The sequence below is a fragment of the Cervus canadensis genome, chromosome 12 (genome assembly GCF_019320065.1).
Source record: "Cervus canadensis isolate Bull #8, Minnesota chromosome 12, ASM1932006v1, whole genome shotgun sequence".
Lineage (NCBI taxonomy): Eukaryota > Metazoa > Chordata > Mammalia > Artiodactyla > Cervidae > Cervus > Cervus canadensis.
Genome location: NC_057397.1, coordinates 60,863,699 through 60,887,879, shown reverse-complemented (window position 1 = coordinate 60,887,879; position 24,181 = coordinate 60,863,699). Strand labels below are relative to the sequence as shown.

The 24,181-nt window shown below is 44.3% G+C and overlaps 1 protein-coding gene across 1 annotated transcript in view; it reads right to left on the bottom strand.

Moving 5' to 3' along the window:
* RGS22 (regulator of G protein signaling 22) overlaps window positions 1–24,181 on the bottom strand; it is a 165,636-nt gene that overhangs the window by 98,483 nt on the left and 42,972 nt on the right. The window contains exons 5-6 of the mRNA XM_043484148.1: window positions 2,136–2,221; window positions 1,338–1,506 (exon numbers count right to left, since the gene is read on the bottom strand). Coding sequence (XP_043340083.1) covers window positions 1,338–1,506; window positions 2,136–2,221 — 255 coding nt within the window. The remainder of the gene's footprint in view (window positions 1–1,337; window positions 1,507–2,135; window positions 2,222–24,181) is intronic.

Genomic DNA, 24,181 nt, shown 5'->3' with positions numbered 1-24,181 from the left:
TTTGCCAAATATTGCTGATAGAACTGTCAAACTACAAAATTATATAGGAGCTTACACATGAAAAAGAAATGTTCAAAAAGATAGGGTAAAGATATCCATTCCAACAGAGATGTTTTCCTCTTGAATGACATCTTTGATCAATTGTAAGTGCCTGCCTAGAAGGCTGTGTTGAAAAGAGTTTAGAGCCAAGTCCTAGCTCAGCAGGAAAATTGCCATGATTGATTAGCAATATCTGTCATGAATAGAAACTAGGACAATAGCAACACATGGGTAACATATTTGCAGTTCCTGGTTTTGTAAAGAATTGTATATTGGAAACGTGTTCCCAGAGAGAAGATCTGATAATTAGAAGGTAAAGAGAAGCAGGGTAAGTGACCCCGAAATATGCCATGACCTGGATTATTGTGAGCTGAAGGAGACCTTGACCCAGCAGAGTCAAGAAAAACATTCACCTCTCCTTTAACTACCTAAAAGAATTCAGTTACAGGGCCAGGCTCGGAGAGAGCCAGTACCAGAGATAACTTTTATGTGAATGACTACCTACCTCTACGGCAGGCAAACATCTAATTAGCAAACATCTGGTCTTATAGTCCTGTGACTTACCCTGTTCCCCTCTGAAGCCCCAGGCCCTTATCCCATTCCCAGGCTCAGGATAGCTCAACTGCCCAACTTGTTTCAGGTCTCATATTCTTAAAGGGCTCCTGTACACAACTAAATTACCTTTCTTTTTTTTTTTTGCCCGTAACTTATATCAATTTTTTTTATTAGACCAGCCAAAGAACCTACAAGGGTAGAAGGAAAAGATTCCCTCCCTGATAAAGCCAAAGATCTAACAACAATTTTCACTATACTATGGTTCTCCAAAAGGACATTTGATTCTGGGTTAGATTTCTTCATATATACTTATATTACCCAACAATCTCTAATTATAGAGGGCAAATTTATACTTGGTAATAGTTAAACAGTAATGCATTTTATTACTAAAGAATAATCTTGACAATAGGGAGGAGAAGATCCAATTTATCATTGCTTTGTACAAATATTATAGATTCTAAATAATGAAAAAATTGGAATGAACAATGAAAGCCTTACTTCCCATGTGACAGTGGGCATACTCTTCAACTTTCCATTTTCCTTTGTACACATGACAATAATAATTCTAATTACATTTCAGGTGAAAGAGTGTGGGCAAATAAGACAGCATAAATCCAAAAGAATTTCTGCTAAATCTACTTTGGAAGCATTTGAAAACATTTTCTTATTCAAATGAACATCATGTCTCTAAAAAGACAAGTCTCACCAAAGTGCCAAGTCACAAAGAAACACTCAAGACTTACCTCACCCAGAGAAATGTAGAACTTTTTCATAATTATAACATCATCGTCTTCAACAGGAGGAGGTGGTGGACTGGGTGGTTTTTTTAGGACCCAGGGTGAAAACTCTGTACCTAATATGATATTCATGCCCGATTCACTCCATCTTACTTGTGAAATCAATTTGGCTAACCTGTATTTCAGAAATCATACAAATTGAAATAAATTTCAAATATGGTAGAATTCAGAATAAAAACTAAAAATTTATTTATGTATTCAAATCAATCTCCCCCCCTAGCTTTGCAGGATGATTCTTTTAGGAGCTTCTAAAATTAATGGCTTATTCATAGGATCACTAATTAATTAATAATTATTCTGTTTTATTGTATTTTAGAAAATGGTTGTTCTAAGAAAGGGTCAAATTTTAGTAAAATTTCAGACTGTTTAGGAACTTAAACTTTAAAAGTAAGGGAGCATAAAAGAAAAACTTGGCCCTGTGCTAGAACATTCTGTCTTTTTTATGACATTCATATTCATTTTTTATCACCCTGAACATAATTACCTTTATAGAAGTAGAAAAAAAATGTAAATATAATGATCAAAGAAGCAGAATTGAAATACATTTATTAGGTACTGTTTCTATGAAATCTCTTTGGAAATGTTAAGCAATTTTTACCAATGCTCTATGTTATACTACATAGTAACCAAAATACAAACTCCAATGGGGTTAAAGGTATACAATTTTATTAAGAAAGTAAAGAAAAATGATTTTTGCTGAAAAAAATCATTTAAAATATATGTATATTGATGAGATTACAATACCTGTATTCAAAGTAACAATCACTTTCCAGAAATGTTGGAAGTCTTTCTTTTTTGACCCAGTGAATACCTTGTTCACGACTGAGACACTGTCAGAAGACAAGTGAAAAAGAAAGTATCACGGAAAATCACCTGTTAGGACAATGATGGTCTAATCACTACAGCAGTGTTACCTCTAGCTCTTATAGGGAGCGCGGCCTCTACCTTCTGTTTGGACAGGAGAGAGTAAGAACCCTGAGTCTCAAGTTTGAAGCAAGCCACTTTGTCTGCTAGTACTTCATTAATTCTCTCAACAAACCTATATCAGCTATAATCTACATTTTACAGACTACCAAAGTGAATCAGAAAACTTAAGTAACTTACTGAAAGAGGAAAAATGACAAAAAAAAAAAAAATCAATCAGTCTCAGTACTTTCACAGTTATAAAACAGGTTAAAAATAATCACACACAGGGGACTTCCCTGGTGGTCTAGTGGCTAAGACCCTGTGCTCCCAATGGAGGATGAGACGGTTGGATGGCATCATCAGCTCAATGGACATGAGTCTGAGCAAACTCCGGGAGATAGTGAACAGGGAAGCCTGGCGTGCTGCAGACCATGAGGCTGCAAAGAGTCAGACACGACTTAGCAACTGAACAGGTTGCTAAGTTCAGAATTCTGTAGGAGGCCACACAGGCATGAAAACCAACAAGGTTTCCACAGAACATGATTGAGAGGGGGATGGAGTCAAGATGACACAATAGAAGGACGTGGAGCTCACCTCTCCCCACAAGTACATCAAGAACACATCTACAAATGGAGCAATTCTCAGAGGACCTTGGACACCTAAAAGGACAGGAAAAATCCTCACACGACTGGGTAGGACTTAAGAAAGTAAAAAAGAAAAAGAGAAACAGAATGGTACCTGTACCCCTGGTGGGGAGCTGAAGGACAGAAGAGGCTCCTGCACTCAGGGAAGCCCCCTCACCAGTGGGCAGATCAGCTGGGACAGAGGGGGAACTTCTGGAAAGGAGCTCGAAGGAAAGCACAGAACTGGTCTGTGACAGGTCGGCCAGATTAAGACCTATACGGATGTTCCCTCTGCAGCCCTGCATGCTCCAGCCTGAGCTGTGTGTCTGTGGATGTGGAGAGGGGCTGGGTGCTGGAACGTGGGGTTTGGAGAGTGGACACAGGGAGGAGACAGTTGTTGGCTGTGAAGAGACAGTCCGCAAGGATGGGAGTAAGGAGCTCCACAATTGGGAATGTTCGTGGAAGAAGCCTGGGCCGCCAAAGAAGCAGGGCACCACTGCTGAGTGACCCACCGGATGGGGACTGCCATTTCAGTCCCCTTCCCCATGCACCCTGTCTCCATGGATACTAGGAGGGGCACCTCCCAGAGCAGGCTCGCATGCCCGCCCATCACCACCTCTGCCCCTGCCTACCTGGGCAGGGCAGATGTGCTCTGGGCCAGCCTTCAGAGGAACATGTGCAGAGGTGGGGCTGAAATCACAGCTGAGCCCCAGGGGCCATGCAACTAAAACAGAAGAGCTGAAATCTCTCCTCATGGCTATAGGAGCTGCAGATTCACATACACCCTCACTGTCAGTGCTGTGAACTCAGTGCCTGCGGAATGTCTGAATGGATGAGCACTCACACAGCTCGGACGGGGCTAGTTTCAGCAGCTGTGGGCTTTGTGGACACGTACACACAGAGACTGGGCCAGGTCAGAACCTGAGCTGCCTCCACGGCTACCACAGAGGGTCCAGGTACACGACTACTGCAATCCTGGGACCTGACTTTGGTGGATTCACACAGGTGGCCTGGAGAGAACGCAGGAGAAACACCAGGGCCAATTGGTGGCAAACCAACAGTTAAGCTGGGGGGCAGGGTGCTAAGAGCAGTTCCAACAACACTGTAATCTGTGAGCCAGCATGACAGGTGAAAAGTCACACAGTCCAGTACACTCACAGGTCACCAACTGCAGAGGAGGAAAACTCAGGGGCTTCTCTCACAAAGGCAGTGCTCCAACCTCACCTACTGTGCACCACAGTAGAAACACGAAGCCCAAAGTTAGGACAAGGAAGAAAATAATAAATATCAAAGCAGAAATACATGAAATAGAGACTAAAATAGAAGAGTAATGAAGAGCCATTTCTTTGAAAAGATAAAACTGATAAACCTTTATCCAAACTCATCAAGAAATAAGAGGTTCCAAATAAATAAAATCAGAAAAGAGAAGTTACAACCAATATCACAGAAATAGAATCATAAGAGATTAGTATGAACAATTATTTGTCAGCAACTGGACAATCTAGAAGAGATGGATAAATCCCTAAAAACAAAAAATCTTCTAAGACTCAATAATGAAGAAATAGAAAATCTTAACAGACAAATTACAGTGATTTAAAAAAAAAAAAAAACTCCCAAAAAACAAAAGTGCAAGATCAGAAGCCTTCACAGGCGAATTCTACCAAACATTTTTTAAAAAGTTAACACCTATCCTTCTCAAACTGTTTCAGAAAATTGAAGAGGAATATCTAGCATAACCCTGATACCAAAACCAAAAAGAATGAAAGATAGATAATTACAGACCAATATACCTGATAATAAAAGATGCAAACAGATCCAATAAAATATGATGGCTGGGACTTCCATGGTGATACAATGGATAGAAATCCACCTTCCAATGCAGAGGACCTAAGTTTGATCCCTGGTCTGACAGGATTCCACATTTCGCAGAGCAGCTAAGCCTGTGCCCCACAACTACTGAGCCTGCACCCTAGCGCCCATATGCGACAACTACTAAACTCACATGTTATAGCTACCGAAGCCTGCATACCTAGAGCCTGTGCCCTGCAACAAGAGAAACCACCATATGAGAAGTCTGCACATCTCAGTGAACAGTAACCCTACTCACAGCAAACACAGAAAGACCGCATGCAGCAACAAAGACCCAGTGCAGCCAAAAATAAATAAATAAATAAAAACATAATGTCTGAATTCAACAACACATTAAAAGGATAATAAATCAGATCAAGTGGGATTTATCCCAGAGATGCAAGGATGGTTCAATATCAAGAAATCAATGTGATACACCATGTTAAAAAATTAATAAAAATCATATGATCATCTCAATAGATACAGAAAAAGCATTTGACAAAATTCAACATCCATTTATGATTAAAAAAGTTGTCAACAAAGTGGGCAGAGAAGGAACATATGTTAACATAATAAAGGCCAGGTGACAAACGCACAGCTAACATCATAGTCGGTGGTGAAAAACTGAAAAATTTTCCTCTAAGATCAGGAACAAGAGAAGGATATCCACTCTTAACCACTTTTATTCAACATGATGTTCAAACTCCTAGCCACAGCAATCAGACAAGAAAAAAACAAAAGACATTCAAACTGGAAAAAAAGTAAAAGAGTCACTATTTGCAGATGACATGAAACTATATATAGAAAACCCTATAGACTACCAAACCTGGATAGGAAATGGCAACCCATTCTAGTATTCTTGTCTGGAAAGCTCCATGGATAGAAGAGCCTGGTAAGCTGCAGTCCATGGGGTCACAAAGAGTCAGACATGACTGAGTACAAAGACTACCAAAAATTATTAAAACAAATGAATTTGGTAAAGTTGTAGGATATAAAATTAATATACAGAAATATGTTGCATTTCTACACTCTAATAACAAACCACCAGAAAGAAAAATTAAGAAAACAATCACATTTATGACTGCATCAAAAAGAATAAAATACACAAGAATAAATTTAACTAAGGAGGTGAAAGACCTGTAGTCTAAAAACTATAAGATACTGATGAAAGAAATTAAAGATGAACAAATAAATAGAAAGATACACCATGCTTGTGGATGGGAAGAATTATTATTGTTAAAAAGTACATTCTACAAATTATTCTAAAGATTCAATACAATCCCTAGCAAAACACTCATGGCATTTTCCCCAGAACTAGAATAATTCTATAATTTGTATGCCAATGCAGAAGATGTAAGTTTGATCCCTGGGGAGGGAAGATCCCCTGGAGTAGGAAATGGCAACCAGCTCCAGTATGCTTGCCTGGGAAACTCCACGGACGGAGGAGGCTAGCTACAGACCATGGGGTAGCAAAGAGCCGGACATGACTGGGTGACTGAGCACGCATGCACACACATACACACACACACACACACATACACACAGTTTATATAAAACCACAAAAGACCCCAAATATCCAAAGCAATCTTAAGAAAGAACAACAAAGCAGGAGGTATTATGTTCCCTGATTTCAAACCATACTATAAAGCTATATTAATTAAAGCAGGATGCTACTGCAAGCCCTGAGAGTCTCCCACTTCTGGAGCCTAGCACCCGGCCGCATGCTGGCCAGGTGCAGCCCTCTGCAGGGACAGGGCCCCGATGGGGAGTTTGACGGGGGCGGTACACCCGGCAAACTGTAACAAAGGCGTCCGAAGGTGAGCTCAGAGAGGACAGAAACCGCCCGTGGGGCAGAAGGGTAAAGCTCGCTTGATCCTGATTTTTAATACAAATACAGACCATGAAAGCAGGGCCTCACGATCCTTCTGACCTTCAGCATTTTAAGCAAGAGGTCTCAGAAAAGTTACCACAGGGATAACTGGTTTGTGGCGGCCAAGCATTCATAGCGAGATCGCTTTTTGATCCTTCAAAAAAAAAAAAAAAAAAAACCAGACATATAGACCAATGGAACAGAATAGGGAGCCCAGAAATAAATCCACAGTTCTGTGGACAATTAATCTATGACAAAAGAGACAAGGCTATACAATGGGGGAAAGACAATCTCTTCAATAAATGGTGCTTAAAAAACTGGACAGCTATATACAAAAGAAAAAAATTAGGGGGGAGGAGCCAAGATGGCGGAGGAGTAGGACAGGGAGACCACTTTCTCTCCTACAAATTCATCGAAAGAATAACTGAACGCAGAGCAAACTTCACAGAACAACTTCTGATCGCTAGCTGAGGTCATCAGGCGCCCAGAAAAGCAGCCCATTGTCTTCGAAAGGAGGTAGGACAAAATATAAAAGATAAAAAGTGAGACAAAAGAGCTGAGGACGGAGATTCGTCCCAGGAAGGGAGTCTCGGGCGGCATTGCTTGGGGTAGGGTCCGGGCCTGAGTGCCCTGAGGACAATTGGAGGGAGCTTCTGTGAGTTGCCAACTTGAACTGTGGGAGACCAAAAGAGAGAGAGTAAATTAACCGGCCCGAACACACTGCCGGCCGTTCGCAGAACAAAGAGACCGAGAAAGTCCAAAGAAGAGCTCGCAGGCTGCGGACCGGCCCAGCCCCGCCGGAGGCAGGAGGCAGGGGGGAGGGGAAGGTCGCGGCGAGACACAGGGCGCAGGCACCCGACCGGCGCGGGCAGGGACTGGGGCTGGGGACGCGGAGGGCGGAAGGCGCGCGCACCCGACTGGCGCCAGCGGAAACTGAGACTGGGTCCGCGGAAGGGAGTGGGCGCGCCACACCTGGGGAGAGAGCGCCCACCAAGCCCCTGGCTGCCTGGACCGCTCTGACGGGGAAGGCACAGAGAGCAGGCGCAGCTTTTCGCTCCGCGCTTTTGTGGAACACCCGAGGGCTGGAACCTCGCGCAGCGCGGGGCGCGCTCCATATAGAACAACCGGGAGCCTGAGCAGCGCAGACGGAGAAAGCGGCGTCAGCCCCTCCCGGCAGCGCCAGCCCGTCCCCGCGGCGCAAGCCCGCCCTCACAGCGCCAGCCCCTCCCTGCAGCGCCAGCCCCTCCCCGCAGAGTGACGGAACTAGCTACCTGAATGAGTCCACCATCGCCCGCCTGTGTCAGGACGGAAATGAGGCTCTGAAGAGACCGGCAAACAGAAGTCAAATAAACAAAGGGAACCGCCTCAGAAGGGACTGGTGCAACAGATTAAAATCCCTCTAGAAAACACCGACTACACCGTAAGGGGCCTGTAGATACCGAGAAGTGTAAGCTGGAACGAGGAGCTATCTGAAACTGAGCCAAACCCACACTGACCGCAACAGCTCTAGAGAAACTCCTAGATATAATTTTACTTTTTTCTCTTTTTTTTTCCTTTTTTTTCTTTTTTATTTTTTCTCTTTTATTTTCCTTTTAAATCCCCTATTACTCTCCCATTACTCCTTAACTTTCATTTTCATAGATTTTTACGATTTTTTTAATTAGGGAAAAAAAAATTTTTTTTTCTTTCTTTCTTTTTCCTTCTTTTTTTTTCTTTCCTTTTTCTCTTCTATTTTCTATTTTTCTTTTTCTCTTATTTCTTTTAAAGTCCTCTAGTACTCCTCTACTACTCCTTAATTTTCATTTTCAATACACTATAACCTTACAAAAAAAAAGAAGAGAAGCCCTATTTTTAAACCGAAGATTATTCTCTCCCAATCTTGACTCTCTGTTTTCTACCTCAGAACACCTCTATTTCCTCCTTTCCCCTTCTCTTCCCCATCCAATTCTGTGAATCCTTGTAGGTGTCTGAGATACGAGAACACTCTGGGAACAGACAGCTGCGTAGATCTGTCTCTCTCCTCTTGAGTCCCCCTTTTTCTCTTCCTGCTCATCTCTATCTCCCTCCTCCCTCTCCTGTTCATGTAACTCTGTGAACCTCTCTGGGTATGCCTAACAGGGGAGAATCTTTTCGCCATTAACCTAGAAGTTTTCTTATCAGTGCTGTATAGCTGGAGAAGTCCTGAGACTACAGGAAGAATAAAACTGAAATCCAGAGGCAGGAGACTTAAGCCCAAAACCTAAGAACACCAGAAAACTCCTGACTACATGGAACTTTAGGTAATAAGTGACCGTCCAAAAGCCTCCATACCTACACTGAAACCAACCACCACACAAGAGCCAATAAGTTATAGAGCAAGACATACCACGCAAATTCTCCAGCAACGCAGGAACATAGCCCTGAACGTCAACATACAGGCTGCCCAAGGTCACACCTAACACATAGACCCATCTCAAAACTCATTACTGGGCACTCCATTGCTCTCCAAAGAGAAGAAGTCAAATTCCACGCACCAGAACACTGACGCAAGCTTCCCTAACCAGGAAACCTTGACAAGCCAATCGTCTAACCCCACCCACTGGGTAAATCTTCCACAATAAAAAGGAACCACAGACCTCCAGAATACAGAAAGCCCACTCCAGACACAGCAATCTAAACAAGATGAAAAGGCAGAGAAATACCCAACAGGTAAAGGAACATGAAAAATGCCCACCAAGTCAAACAAAAGAGGAGGAGATAGGGAATCTACCTGAAAAAGAATTTAGAATAATGATAATAAAAATGATCCAAAATCTTGAAAACAAAATGGAGTTACAGATAAATAGCCTGGAAACAAAAATTGAAAAGATACAAGAAATGTTTAATAAAGACCTAGAAGAAATAAAAAAGACTCAATTAAAAATGAGTAATGCAATGAATGAGATCAAAAACACTTTGGAGGGAACCAAGAGTAGAATAACGGAGGCAGAAGATAGGATAAGTGAGGTAGAAGATAAAATGGTGGAAATAAATGAAGCAGAGAGGAAAAAAGAAAAAAGGATCAAAAGAAATGAGGACAACCTCAGGGACCTCTGGGACACTGTGAAACGCCCCAACATTCGAATCATAGGAGTCCCACAAGAAGAAGACAAAAAGAAAGGCCATGAGAAAATACTCGAGGAGATAATAGCTGAAAACTTCCCTAAAATGGGGAAGGAAATAGCCACCCAAGTCCAAGAAACCCAGAGAGTCCCAAACAGGATAAACCCAAGGCGAAACACCCCAAGACACATATTAATCAAACTAACAAAGATCAAACACAAAGAACAAATATTAAAAGCAGCAAGGGAAAAAAAACAAATAACACACAAAGGGATTCCCATAAGGATAACAGCTGATCTATCAATAGAAACCCTCCAGGCCAGAAGGGAATGGCAGGACGTACTGAAAGTAATGAAAGAGAATAACCTACAACCCAGATTACTGTATCCAGCAAGGATCTCATTCAGATATGAAGGAGAATTCAAAAGCTTTACAGACAAGCAAAGGCTGAGAGAATTCAGCACCACCAAACCAGCTCTTCAACAAATGCTAAAGGATCTTCTCTAGACAGGAAACACAGAAAGGTTGTATAAACGTGAACCCAAACCAACAAAGTAAATGGCAACGGGACCACACCTATCAATAATTACCTTAAATGTAAATGGGTTGAATGCCCCAACCAAAAGACAAAGATTGGCTGAATGGATACAAAAACAAGACCCCTATATATGCTGTCTACAAGAGACCCACCTCAAAACAAGAGACACATACAGACTAAAAGTGAAGGGCTGGAAAAAAATATTTCATGCAAATGGAGACCAAAAGAAAGCAGGAGTCACAATCTCATATCAGATTAAAATAGACTTTTCAAATAAAGGATGTGAAAAGAGCAAGAAGACACTACATAATGATCAAAGGATCAATCCAAGAAGAAGATATAACAATTATAAATATATATGCACCAACGTAGGAGCACCACAATATGTAAGACAAATGCTAACAAGTATGCAAGGGGAAATTAACAATAACACAATAATAGTGGGAGACTTCAGTACTCCACTCACACCCATGGATAGATCAACTAAACAGAAAATTAACAAGGAAACACAACCCTTAAATGACACAATGGACCAGCTAGACCTAATTGATATCTATAGGACATTTCACCCCAAAACAATCAACTTCACCTTTTTCTCAAGTGCACACGGAACCTTCTCCAGAATAGATCACATCCTGGGCCATAAATCGGGTCTTGGAAAATTCAAAAAAATTGAAATCATTCCAGTCATCTTTTCTGACCACAGTGCAGTAAGATTAGATCTCAATTACAGGAAAAAAATTGTTAAAAATTCAAACATATGGAGGCTAAATAACACGCTTCTGAATAACCAACAAATCATAGAAGAAATCAAAAAAGAAATCAAAATATCTATAGAAATGAATGAAAATGAAAACACAACAACCCAAAACCTATGGGACACTGTAAAAGCTAGTGCTAAGGGGAAGGTTCATAGCATTTACAGGCTTACATCAAGAAACAAAGAAAAAAAATCAAATAATAACTCACTCTACACCTAAAGCAATTAGAGAAGGAAGAAATGAAGAACCACGGGTTTAGGCAGAAGGAAAAAACTCTTAAAAATTCAGGGCGAAATAATCAGAAACTAAAGAGACCATAGCAAAAATGCAACAAAGCTAAAAGCTGGTTTTTTGAAAAAATAAACAAAATTGACAAACCATTAGCAAGACTCATTAAGAAACAAAGAGAGAAGAACCAAATTAACAAAATTAGAAATGAAAATGGAGAGATCACAACAGACAACACTGAAATACAAAGGATCATAAGAGACTACTACCAGCAGCTCTATGCCAATAAAATGGACAACTTGGATGAAATGGACAAATTCTTAGAAAAGTATAACTTTCCAAAACTGAACCAGGAAGAAATAGAAGATCTTAACAGACCCATCACAAGCAAGGAAATCGAAACTGTAATCGAAAATCTTCCAGCAAACAAAAGCCCAGGACCAGATGGCTTCACAGCTGAATTCTACCAAAAATTTAGAGAAGAGCTAACACCTATCTTACTCAAACTCTTCCAGAAAATTGCAGATGAAGGTAAGCTTCCAAACTCATTCTATGAGGCCACCATCACCCTAATTCCAAAACCAGAAAAAGATGCCACAAAAAAAGAAAACTACAGGCCAATATCACTGATGAACATAGATGCAAAATTCCTTAACAAAATTCTAGCAAACAGAATCCAACAACATATTAAAAAAATCATACACCATGACCAAGTGGGCTTTATCCCAGGAATGCAAGGATTCTTTAATATCCGCAAATCAATGTAATACACCACATTAACAAATTGAAAGATAAAAAATCATATGATTATCTCAATAGATGCAGAGAAAGCCTTTGACAAAATTCAACATCCATTTATGATTAAAACTCTCCAAAAAGCAGGAATAGAAGGAACATACCTCAACATAATAAAAGCTATATATGACAAACCCACAGCAAGCATCACCCTCAATGGTGAAAAATTGAAAGCATTTCCCCTGAAATCAGGAACAAGACAAGGGTGCCCACTCTCACCACTACTATTCAACATAATGTTGGAAGTTTTGGCCACAGCAATCAGAGCAGAAAAAGAAGTAAAAGGAATCCAGATAGGAAAAGAAGAAGTGAAACTCTCACTGTTTGCAGATGACATGACCCTCTACATAGAAAACCCTAAAGAAGACTCTCAGAAAATTACTAGAGCTAATCAATGAATATAGTAAAGTTGCAGGATATAAAAATAACACACGAAAATCCCTTGCATTCCTATATACTAACAATGAGAAAACAGAAAGAGAAATTAAGGAAACAATACCATTCACCATTGCAACAAAAAGAATAAAATACTTAGGAGTATATCTACCTAAAGAAACAAAAGACCTATACATAGAAACTATAAAACACTGATGAAAGAAATCAAAGAGGACACAAACAGATGGAGAAACATACCGTGTTCATGGATTGGAAGAATCAATATTGTCAAAATGGCTATTCTACCCAAAGCAATCTATAGATTCAATGCAATCCCTATCAAGCTACCAACGGTATTTTTCACAGAACTAGACCAAAGAATTTCACAATTTGTATGGAAATACAAGAAACCTCGAATAGCCAAAGTAATCTTGAGAAAGAAGAATGGAACTGGAGGAATCAACGCTGGCCTGACTTTCAGACTCTATCTACAAAAGCCCACAGTCATCAGACAGTATGGTACTGGCACAAAGACAGAAAGATATAGACCAATGGACAGAATAGAAAGCGCCGAAGATAAATACACGAACCTATGGACACCTTATCTTTGACAAAGGAGGCAAGGATATACAATGGAAAAAAGACAACCTCTTTAACAAGTGGTGCTGGGAAAACTGGTCAGCCACTTGTAAAAGAATGAAACTAGAACACTTTCTAACACCATACACAAAAATAAACTAAAAATGGATTAAAGATCTAAATGTAAGACCAGAAACTATAAAACTCCTAGAGGAGAACATAGGCAAAACACTCTCCGACATAAATCACAGCAAGATCCTCTATGACCCACCTCCCAGAATATTGGAAATAAAAGCAAAACTAAACAAATGGGACCTAATGAAACTTAAAAGCTTTTGCACTACAAAGGAAACTATAAGTAAGGTGAAAAGACAGCCCTCAGATTGGGAGAAAATAATAGCAAATGAAGAAACAGACAAAGGATTAATCTCAAAAATATACAAGCAACTCCTGCAGCTCAATTCCAGAAAAATAAACGACCCAATCAAAAAATGGGCCAAAGAACTAAACAGACATTTCTCCAAAGAAGACATACAGATGGCTAACAAACACATGAAAAGATGCTCAACATCACTCATTATTAGAGAAATGCAAATCAAAAACCACAATGAGGTACCATTACACGCCAGTCAGGATGGCTGCTATCCAAAAGTCTACAAGCAATAAATGCTGGAGAGGGTGTGGAGAAAAGGGAACCCTCTTACACTGTTGGTGGGAATGCAAACTAGTACAGCCGCTATGGAAAACAGTGTGGAGATTTCTTAAAAAACTAGGAAATAGAACTCCATAGACCCAGCAATCCCTTCTGGGCATACCACTGAGGAAACCAGATCTGAAAGAGACACGTGCACCACCAATGTTCAGCAGCACTGTTTTTAATATAGCCAAGGACATGGAAGCAACCTAGATGCCCATTCAGCAATGAATGGAATTAAGAAAGCTGTGGTACATATACACCATGGAATATTACTAGCATTAAAAGAATTGCATTTTGAACAGTCTAAGAAGATGGAAGAAGCTGGAGCCGCTTATACAGAGTGAAGTAAGCCCAGAAAGAATAAAGAACATTACAGCATACTAACACATATATATGGAATTTAGAAAGGTGATAACGATAACCCTATAAAAAAAAAAAAAAAAGAGACACAGAAATACAGAACAGACTTTTGAACTTTGTGGGAGAATGTGAGGGTGGGATATTTCAAAAGAACAGCATGTATACTATCTATGGTGAAACAGATCACCAGCCCAGGAGGGATGCATGAGACAAGTGCTTGGGCCTGGTGCACTGGGAAGACCCAGAGGAATCGGGTGGAGAGGGAGGTGGGAGGGGGGATCGGGATGGGGAATACGTGTAAATCCATGGCTGATTCATATCAATGTATGACAAAACCCACTGAAATGTTGTGAAGTAATTAGCCTTCAACTAATTAAAAAAAAAAAAAAAACAGAAAGCCAGCTTGCATTCAAGTCACTGCTGGGAATTCCGGCCTTATTTCGAGTCAGGGCATCTCGATGTCGATTCCATTTGAGGCCGCAAATTCAGGGTCTCTCTTACATCAGTATATCAGAGAGAAACCTCCTCCTGTGGAACTTGTGGATAGCTGGCATTCCTCTTGTTTGAAGCCAGAAAATCAGCTCTCATCTCGTGATGATTTGGGGTACACTGAGCTCTTTGTTGTTGCTGCAGTGACCTCAGGATCCCTCTAGACTTGAGACAGTGTTCTTGGGGCTCTCCGGTGTGCCATCAAGGAAATCAAGGCTCCTTTCATGTTTGATGTGGAAAACGGAATTGCTCTACACGCAATGCAGGGGAATCAGGCCTCTTCTCGCAGCAAGGGACAAGTCTCATTGTTTTTCTCGAGTAGTTGCGGGACCCTGAGGTGTAATCTCGAGTTACGACGGGGATGGCCCTTGAAATCAAGTGTTTGTTCAGCCATGTCAGGACTCCTGTCTAGTTGGGAGGGACACCTCGGGATTCTCCTCGAGGCTTGGTAGGGCAATTGGGACGCCTCTCCAGCTGAGGCGGGAGATGCAGTGTCCCTTTCCACTTGCCACAGGGATACTGGGATTCCTATCAATTTTCAAGAGCAGTCAGGCATCGTATCCTTTTCAAGCATTGATCTCCGCGTACCTCTCTTGTTTTCAAAGGATGTGAGGCATCTGGTCGCCATTAGGCAGGGACGTAGGTCTTTCTCTATGATCTCCACAGGGGAATCAGACATCCCTTCATCTTGGGAGATGCAAGACGAGCCTGCATTCAAGTCACTGCAGGGATATCTGGCCTTATTTCGAATCAGGGCATCTCGGTGTCCATTCCACTTGAGGCCGCCTACTCAGGGTCCCTCTCACATACCTATAGTTGAGAGAAGCCTCCTCTTGAGGTGCTTGTGGAAAGTTGTTATGCCTCTTGAGTCGAAGCTAGGGACTAAGCTCTCCTCTCGAGTTGATTTTGGGTACACGGAGCTCTTTCGTGTTGCTGCCGTGACCTCAGGATAGCTCTAGACTTGAGACAGTATTCTTTGGGTTTCTCTGTAGTGCCATCAAGGAAATCAAGGCTCCTTTCGTGTTTGATGTGGAATGCGGAATTGTGCTGCATGCAATGCAGCAGAATCGGCCTCATCTCGCGGCGAGGGGGAAGTCTCATGGTTTTTCTCGAGTTGCAGCGGGAATGTATGTTATATTCTCGAGTTACGACAGGCATGGCCCTTCAAAACCCGTATTTGTTCAGTGACGTCAGGACTCCTGCCTTCTTGCGAGGGACACCTCGGGATTCTCCTCGAGGATTGACAGGGCAATAGGAACACCTCTCGATGTGAGGCAGTAGACCCAGGGTCCCTTTCCTGTTGCCACTGGGTTACTGGGATTCCTGTCAATTTTTAAGAGGAGTCAGACATCGCCTCCTTTTGAATCATTTAACTAAGCACTCCTCTCGATTTGTAAAGGGATGTGAGGCCTGATGTCGAGATGGGTGGGTGCTAGGGCTTTCTCTAGTGACTCCCGAGGGGATTCAGACATCGCTTCATCTTGTGAGATGAAAACCAGCTTGCATTCACCTCACTGCAGGGAAATCGGGCCTTATTTCTAGTCAGGGCATCTCGGTGTCGATTCCACATGAGGCCACAAATTCAGTGTCCCTCTCACATACGTATAGCTGAGAGAAGCATCCTCTTGTGGTGCTTGTGGAAAGCTGGCATTCCTCTTGATTTGAAGCCAGGAAATCAGCTCTCATCTCGAGATGATTTGGGGTACCTGGAGCTCTTTGCTGTTGCTGCAGTGACCTCAGGATCCCTCTAGACTTGAGACAGTGTTCTTGGGGTTTCTCTGGAGTGCCATCAAGGAAATCAAGGCTCCTTTCGTGTTTGATGTGGAACACGGAATTGCTCAGCACGCAATGAAGGGAATCGGGCCTCATCTCGCGGCGAGGGGGTAGTCTCATGGTTTTTCACGAGTTGCGGCTGGAACCTGGGGTATATTCTCGAGTTACGACAGGGATGGCCCTTCAAAAGACGTGTTTGTTCAGCGACGTCAGGACTCCTGCCTAGTTGGAAGGGACTCCTCGGTATTCTCCACGAGGCTTCGCAGGGGAATTGGGACGCCTCTCCAAGTGAGGCAGAAGACCTAGGGTCCCTTTCCACATACCACAGGGATACTGGGATTCCTATCAATTTTCAGGAGGCGTCAGGCATCGTCTCCTTTTGAAGCAATCATCTCCGCATACCTCTCGAGTTTTCAAAGGATGTGATGCCTCCGGTCGGGATTATGCAGTGAACTAGGTCTTTCTGTATGGTTTCCACAGGGTATTCAGACATCCCTTCGTCTTGGCAGATGCAAGAAGAGCCTGTATTAAAGTCACTGCAGGGATATCCGGCCTTATTTAGAGTCAGGGCATCTCGGTGTCGACTTCACTTGAGACCACAACTCAGGGTCCTTCTCACATACTTATAGCTGAGAGAAACCTCCTCTTCAGGTGCTTGTGGAAAGTTGGTATTCCTCTTCAGTCGAAGCCAGGGACTAAGCTCTCACTCGAGTTGATTTGGGGTACACGGAGCTCTTTTGTGTTGCTACAGGGACCTCACGATCCCTCTATTCTTGAGACAGTTTTCTTGGGATTTCTCTGTAGTGCCATCAAGGATATCAAGGCTCCTTTCATGTGTGATGTGGAACACGGAATTGCTCTGTACGCAATGCAGAGGAATTGGGCCTCATCTCGCTGCGAGGGGGAAGTCTCATTATTTTTCCCGAGTTGCGGCTGGAACCTAGGGTATATTCTCGAGTTACAAGGGCGATGGCCCTTCAAAACACATGTTTGTTCAGGGACGTCAGGACTCCTGCCTAGTTGCGAGGGACACCTCGGGATTCTCCTCGAGGCTTGAAAATGCAATAGGAACACCTCTCGAGGTGAGGCGGCAGACCCAGGGTCCCTTTCTTGTTTCCACTGTGATACTGGGATTCCTGTCAATTTTCAAGAGGAGTCAGGCATTGTCTCCTTTTGAAACATTGAACTTCGCATTCCTCTCGAGTTGTCAAAGGGATATGAGGCCTGCTGCCGATATGGGATGGGGAGCTAGGGCTTTCTCTAGTGTCTCCCCAAAGCATTCAGACATCCCTTCATCTTGTGAGATGAAAACCAGCTTGAATTCACATCACAGCAGGGAATTCCAGCCTTATTTCAAGTCAGGGCATCTCGGTGTTGATTCCAATTGAAGCTGCAAATTCAGGGTCCCTCTCACATACATATAGCTGAGAGAAGAGTCTTCTTGTGGTGCTTTTGGAAACTTGGCATTCCTCGTGATTTGAAGCCAGGAAATCAGCTCTCATCTCCAGATGATTTGGGATACATGGAGTTATTTCATGTTACTGCAGTGACCTCAGGATCCCTCTAGACTTAAGACAGTGTTTGGGGTTTCTCAGGAGTGCCATCAAGGAAATCATGGCACCTTCTGTGTTTGATGTGGAACACGAAATTGCTCTGCACACAATGCAGGGGAATCGAGCCTCATCTCGGAGAGAGGGGGAAGTCTCATGGTTTTTCTTGAGTTGCAGCGGGAACCTGGGGTATATTCTCGAGTTAAGACAGGGATGGCCCTTCAAAACACGTGTTTGTTCAGCGACGTTAGGTCTCCTGTCTAGTTGCGAGGGACACCTCGGGATTCTCCTTGAGGCTTGGCAGGGCAATTGGGACGCCTCTCCAGGTGAATCAGGAGACCCAGTGTCCCTTTCCACAAGCCACAGGGATACTGGGATTCCTATCAATTTTCAAGAACAGTCAGGCATCGTCTCCTTTTGAAGCATTGATCTCCGCGTACCTCTCGAGTTTTCAAAGGACGTGAGGCCTCCGGTCGTGATGAGGCGGGGAACTAGGTCTTTCTCTGTGGTCTCCACAAGGGATTCAGACATCCCTTCGTCTTGGGAGATGCAAGACGAGCCTGCATTCAAGTCACTGCAGGGAGATCCGGCTTTATTTCGAGTCGGGGCATCTCGCTGTCCATTCCACTTGATGCCGCAAATTCAGGGTCCCTCTCACATACCTATAGCTGAGAGAAGCCTCCTCTTGTGGTGCTTGTGGAAAGTTGGCATTCCTCTTGATTTGAATCCAGGAAATCAGCTCTCATCTCGAGATGATTTGGGGTACATGGAGCTCTATGTTTTTGCTGCAGTGACCTCAGGATCCCTCTAGACTTGAGACAGTGTTCTTGGGGTTTCTCTGGAGTGCCATCAAGGACATCAAGACTCCTTTCGTGTTTGATTTAGAACACGGAATTGCTCTGCACGCAATGCAGCGGAATCGGGCCTCATCTCGCGGCGAGGGGGAAGTCGCATGGTTATTGTCGAGTTGCGGTGGGAACCTTGGGTATATTCTCCAGTTACGACGGGGATGGCCCTTCAAAACACATGTTTGTTCAGCGACGTCAAGACTCCTGCCTGGTTGAGAGGGACACCTCGGGATTCTCCTCAAGGCTTGAAAGGGCAAAAGGAACTCCTCTCGAGGTGAGGCGGCAGACACAGGGTCCCTTTCCTGTTCCCACTGGGATACTGGGATTCCTGTCAATTTTCAAGAGGAGTCAGGCATCGTCTCCTTTTGAGTCATTGAACTCCGCTTTCCACTCGACTTGTCAAATGGATCTAAGGCCTCCTGTTGACATGGGGCAGGGAGCTATGGCTTTCTCTAGTGTCTCCCCAGGGCTTTAGGCATCCCTTCATCTTGTGAGATGAAAACCAGCTTGCATTCATGTCACTGAAAGGAATTCCGGCCTTATTCCGACTCAGGGCATCTCAGTGTCGATTCCATTTGAGGCCGCAAATTCAGGGTCCCTCTGCCATACTTAGATCTGAGAGAAGCCTCCTCTTGTGGTGCTTGTTGAACCTTGGCATTCCTCTTTATTTGAAGCCAGCAAATCAGCTCTCATCTCGAGATGATTTGCGGTACATGGAGCTCTTTCGCGTTGCTGCAGTGACCTCAGGATCCCTCTAGACTTGAGACAGTGTTCTTGGGGTTTCTCTGGAGTGCCATCAAGGAAATCAAGGCTCCTTTCATGTTTGATGTGGAACACGGAATTGCTCTGCATGCAATACAGCAGAATCAGGCCTCATATCCTGGGGAGGGGGATGTCTCATGGTTTTTCTCGAGTTGCGGCAGGAACCTGGGCTATATTCTCGAGTTATGACGGGGATGGCCCTTCAAAACATGTATTTGTTCAGTACGTCTGGACTACTGCCTAGTTGCGAGGGACACCTCGGGATTCTCCTCGAGGCTCGGCAGGGCAACTGGGACGCCTCTTCAGGTGAGGAAGCAGACCCAGGGTCCCTTTCCTGTTGCCACTGGGATACGGGATTCCTGTCAATTTTCAAGAGGAGTCAAGCATCGTCTCCTTGTGAATCACTAAACTCTGCGTTCCTCTCGAGTTTTCAAAGGGATCTGAGGCCTCCTGTCGAGATGGGGCGGGGAGGGAGGGATTTCTCTAGTGTCTCCCCAGGGAATTCAGACATCCCCTCATCTTGTGAGATGAAAACCAGCTTGCATTCACAACCTTGCAGGGAATTCCAGCCTTATTTCAAGTCAGGGCATCTCGGTCCCGATTCCACTTGAGGCCGCAAGTTCAGGATCCCTCTCACATACCTAAAGGTGAGAGAATTCTCCTCTTGTGGTGCTTGTGGAAAGTTGGTATTCCTCTTGAGTGGAATCCAGGGACTAAGCTCTCATCTCGAGTTGATTTGGGGTACACAGAGCTCTTTCGTGTTGCCATGGTGACGTCTGGGTCCCTCTAGACTTGTGAAAGTGTTCTTGGGGACTCTCTAGAGTGCCATCAAGGAAGTCAAGGCTCCTTTCGTGTTTGAGGTGGAACACGGAAAGGTTTGCATGCAAGGCATTGGAATCGGGCCTCATCTCGAGGGTAGGGGGAAGTCTTATGGTTTTTCTCGAGGTGCGGCGGGAACCTGGGGTATATTGTGGAGTTACCACGGGGATGGCCATTCAAAACTCGTCTTTGTTCAGCGTCGTCAGGACTCCTGTCTAGTTCCTAGGGACACCTCATGATTCTCCTTGAGACTTGGCAGGGCAATAGGGACGCCTCTCCAGGTGAGGCAGGAGACCCAATGTCCCTTTCCACTTGACACAGGGATATTGTGATCCCTATCAATTTTCAAGAGGAGTCAGGCATCGTCTCCTTTTGAAGCAATGGTCTCCACGAACCTCTCGAATTTTCAAAGGATGTGATGCCTCCTGTCGGGATGAGACGTAGAACTAGGTCTTTCTCTGTGGTCTCCACAGGGGATTCAGACATCCCTTCATCTTGGGAGATGCAAGACGAGCCTGCATTCAAGTTACTGCAGGGATTTCCAGCCTTATTTCGAGTCAGGGCATCTCGGTGTCCATTCCACTTGTGGGTGCAAAATCAGGATATCTCTCACTTACCTATTGCTGAGAGAAGCCTCCACTTTCATTGCTTGTGGAAAGTTGGTATTCCTCTTGAGTCGAAGCCAGGGACTAAGCTCTCATCTTGAGTTGATTTCGGGTACACGGAGCTATTTCGTGTTGCTACAGTGACCTCAGCATCGCTCGAGACTTGAAACAGTGTTCTTGGGTTTTCTCTGGAGTGCCAGCAAGGAAATAAAGGCTCCTTTCGGGTTTGATGTGGAACATGGAATTGCTCTGCATGCAATGCAGGGGATTCGGGCCTCGTCTCACGGCGAGGGGGAAGTCTCATGGTTTTTCTCGAGTTGCGGCGGGAACCTGGGGTATATTCTCGAGTTACGACGGGGATGGCCCTCCAGAACTTGTGTTTGTTCAGCAAGGTCAGGACTCCTGTCTAGTTGTGAGGGACACCTCGGGATTCTCCTCAATGCTTCCAGGTCAAGAGGGACGCCTCTCCAGGTGAATCGGGAGACCCAGGTTCCCTTTCCACTTTCCCCAGGTATATTGGTATTTCTATCAATTTTCAAGAGGAGTCAGGCATCGTCTCCTTTTGAAGCATTGATCTCCGTGTACCTGTCTGGTTTTCAAGGGATGTGAGGCCTCCTGTCTAGATGAGACACAGAACTAGGGCTTTCTCTAGGGTCTCAACAGGGAATTCAAACATCCCTTCATTGTGGGAGATGCAAGATGAGCCTCCATTCAAGTCACTGCAGGGATATCCAGCTTATTTCGAGTCAGGGCATCTCGGTGTCCATTTCATTCAAGGCTTCAAACTCAGGATCCCTCTCACGTACCTATAGCTGAGAGAAGCCTCCACTTGAAGTGCTTGTGGAAAGTTGGTATTCCTCTTGACACGATGCCTGGGAATCAGCTCTTATCTCAAGGTGATTTGAGGTACACGGAACTCTTTCGTGTTGCTGCGGTGACATCTGGGTCTCTCTAGACTTGTGACAGTGTTCTTGGTGACTCTCTAGAGTGCCATCAAGTAAGTCAAGGCTCCTTTTGTGTTTCAGGTAGAACACAGAAAGGCTTTGCACGCAATGCAGATGAATCGGGCCTCATCTCTCGGCGAGGGGAATTCTCATGCTTTTTCTCGAGTTGCCGCGGGAACCTGTGGTATATTGTCGAGTTATGACGGAGATGGCCCTTCAAAACTCTTCTTTGTTCAGTGACGTCAGGACTCTGGTCTCATTGCGAGGGACACATCGGGATTCTCTTCAATGCTTCCAGGTCAATAGGGACCCCTCTCCAGGTGAGTCGGCAGACCCAGGGTCCCTTTCCACTTTCCACAGGGATATTGGTATTTCTATCAATTTTCAAGAGGAGTCAGGCATCGTCTCCTTTTGAAACATTAATCTCCACATACCGCTCGAGTTTTCAAAGGATGTGAGGCATCTTGTTGAGATGAGGTGCAGAACTAGGGCTTTCTCTAGGGTCTCCACAGGGAATTCAGACATCCCTTCATCGTGGGAGATGCAAGATTATCCTGCATTCAAGTCACTGCAGGGATATCCGGCCTTATTTCGAGTCAGGGCATCGCGGTGTCCATTTCACTTGAGGCCGCAAACTCAGGATCCCTCTAACATACCTATAGCTGAGAGAATTCTCCATTTGAAGTGCTTGTGGAAAGTTGGTTTTCCTCTTCAGACGATGCCAGGGAATCAGCTCTTATCTCGAGGTGATTTGGGGTACATGGACCTCTTTTGGGATGCTGCAGTGACGTCTGTGTCCCTCTAGACTTGTGACAGTGTTCTTGGGGACTGTCTAGAGTGCCATCAAGGAAGTCAAGGCTCCTTTCGTGTTTGAGGTGGAACACAGGAAGACTTTGCACACAAGGCATTGGAATCAGGCCTCATCTCGAGGGTAGGGGGAAGTCTTATGGTTTTTCTCGAGTTGCGGCGGGAACCTGGGGTATATTGTGGAGTTACCACAGGGATGGCCGTTCAAAACTCGTCTTTGTTCAGCGACGTCAGGACTCCTGTCTAGTTGCGAGGGAGACCTCGGGATTCTCCTCGAGGCTTGGCAGGGCAATAGGAACGCCTCTCCAGGTGAGGCGGGAGACCCAGTTTCCCTTTCCAGTTCCCTTCCACAGGGATATTGGGATTCCTATCCATTTTCAAGAGCAGTCGGGCATCATCTCCTTTTGAAGCATTGAACTCCGAATGACTCTGGCTTTCTCAAAAGGATGTGAGGTCTCCTGTCAAGATGAGGCATAGAACTAGGGATTTCTCTAGGGTCTCCACAGGAGATTCAGACATCCCTTCATCTTGGTAGATTGAAGACGAGTCTGCACTCAAGTCACTGCAGGGATATCCGGCCTTATTTCGAGCCAGGGCATCTCGGTGTCCATTCCACTTGAGGTCACACACTCAGGATTCCTCTCACATACCTACCTATAGCTGAGAGAATCCTCCACTTGAATTGCTTGTGGAAAGTTGGTATTCCTCTTGAGTCGAAGCCAGGAACTAAGATCCCATCTCGAGTTGATTTGGGGTACATGAAGCTGTTTCGTGTTGCTACAGTGACCTCAGCATCCCTCTAGACTTGAGATAGTGTTCTTGGGTTGTCTGTGGTGTGCCATCAAGGAAATCAAGGATCCTTTCGTGTTCGATGTGGAACACGGAATGGATTTGCATGCAATACAAGGGAATCGAGCCTCATCTCGCAGCGAGTTGGAATTATGGTTTTTCTCGAGTTGCGCCGGGAGCCTGGGGTATATTCTTGTGTTACAACGGGGATGGCACTTGAAAACACGTGTTTGTTCAGCAAGGTCAGGACTCCTGTCTAGTTGCAAGGGACACCTCAAGATTCTCGTCAAGGCTTGGCAGAGCAATAGGGACGCCTCTCCATGTGAGGTGGGAAACCCATTCTCCCTTTCCACTTCCACAGGGATACTGGAATTCCTATCAAATTTCAAGAGAATTCAGGCATCATCTCCTTTTGAAGCATTGATCTCCTGGTACCTCTCGGGTTTTCAAAGGATGTGAGGCCTCCTGTCATGATGAGGTGTGTAGCTAGATTTTTGTCTAGAGTCTCCACAGGGGATTCAGACATCCCTTCTCGGGAGACACAAGACGAGCCTGCATTCAAGTCACTGCAGGGATATCCGGCCTTATTTCGAGTCAGGGCATCTCGGTGTCTATTCCAATTGAGGCTACAAACTACGTGTCCCTTTCACATACCTGTGGCTGAGAAAGCTTCCACTTGAGGTGCTTGTGGAAAGTTGGTAATCATATTGAGTCAAATCCTTTTGGGATTCGAGGGACTAAAC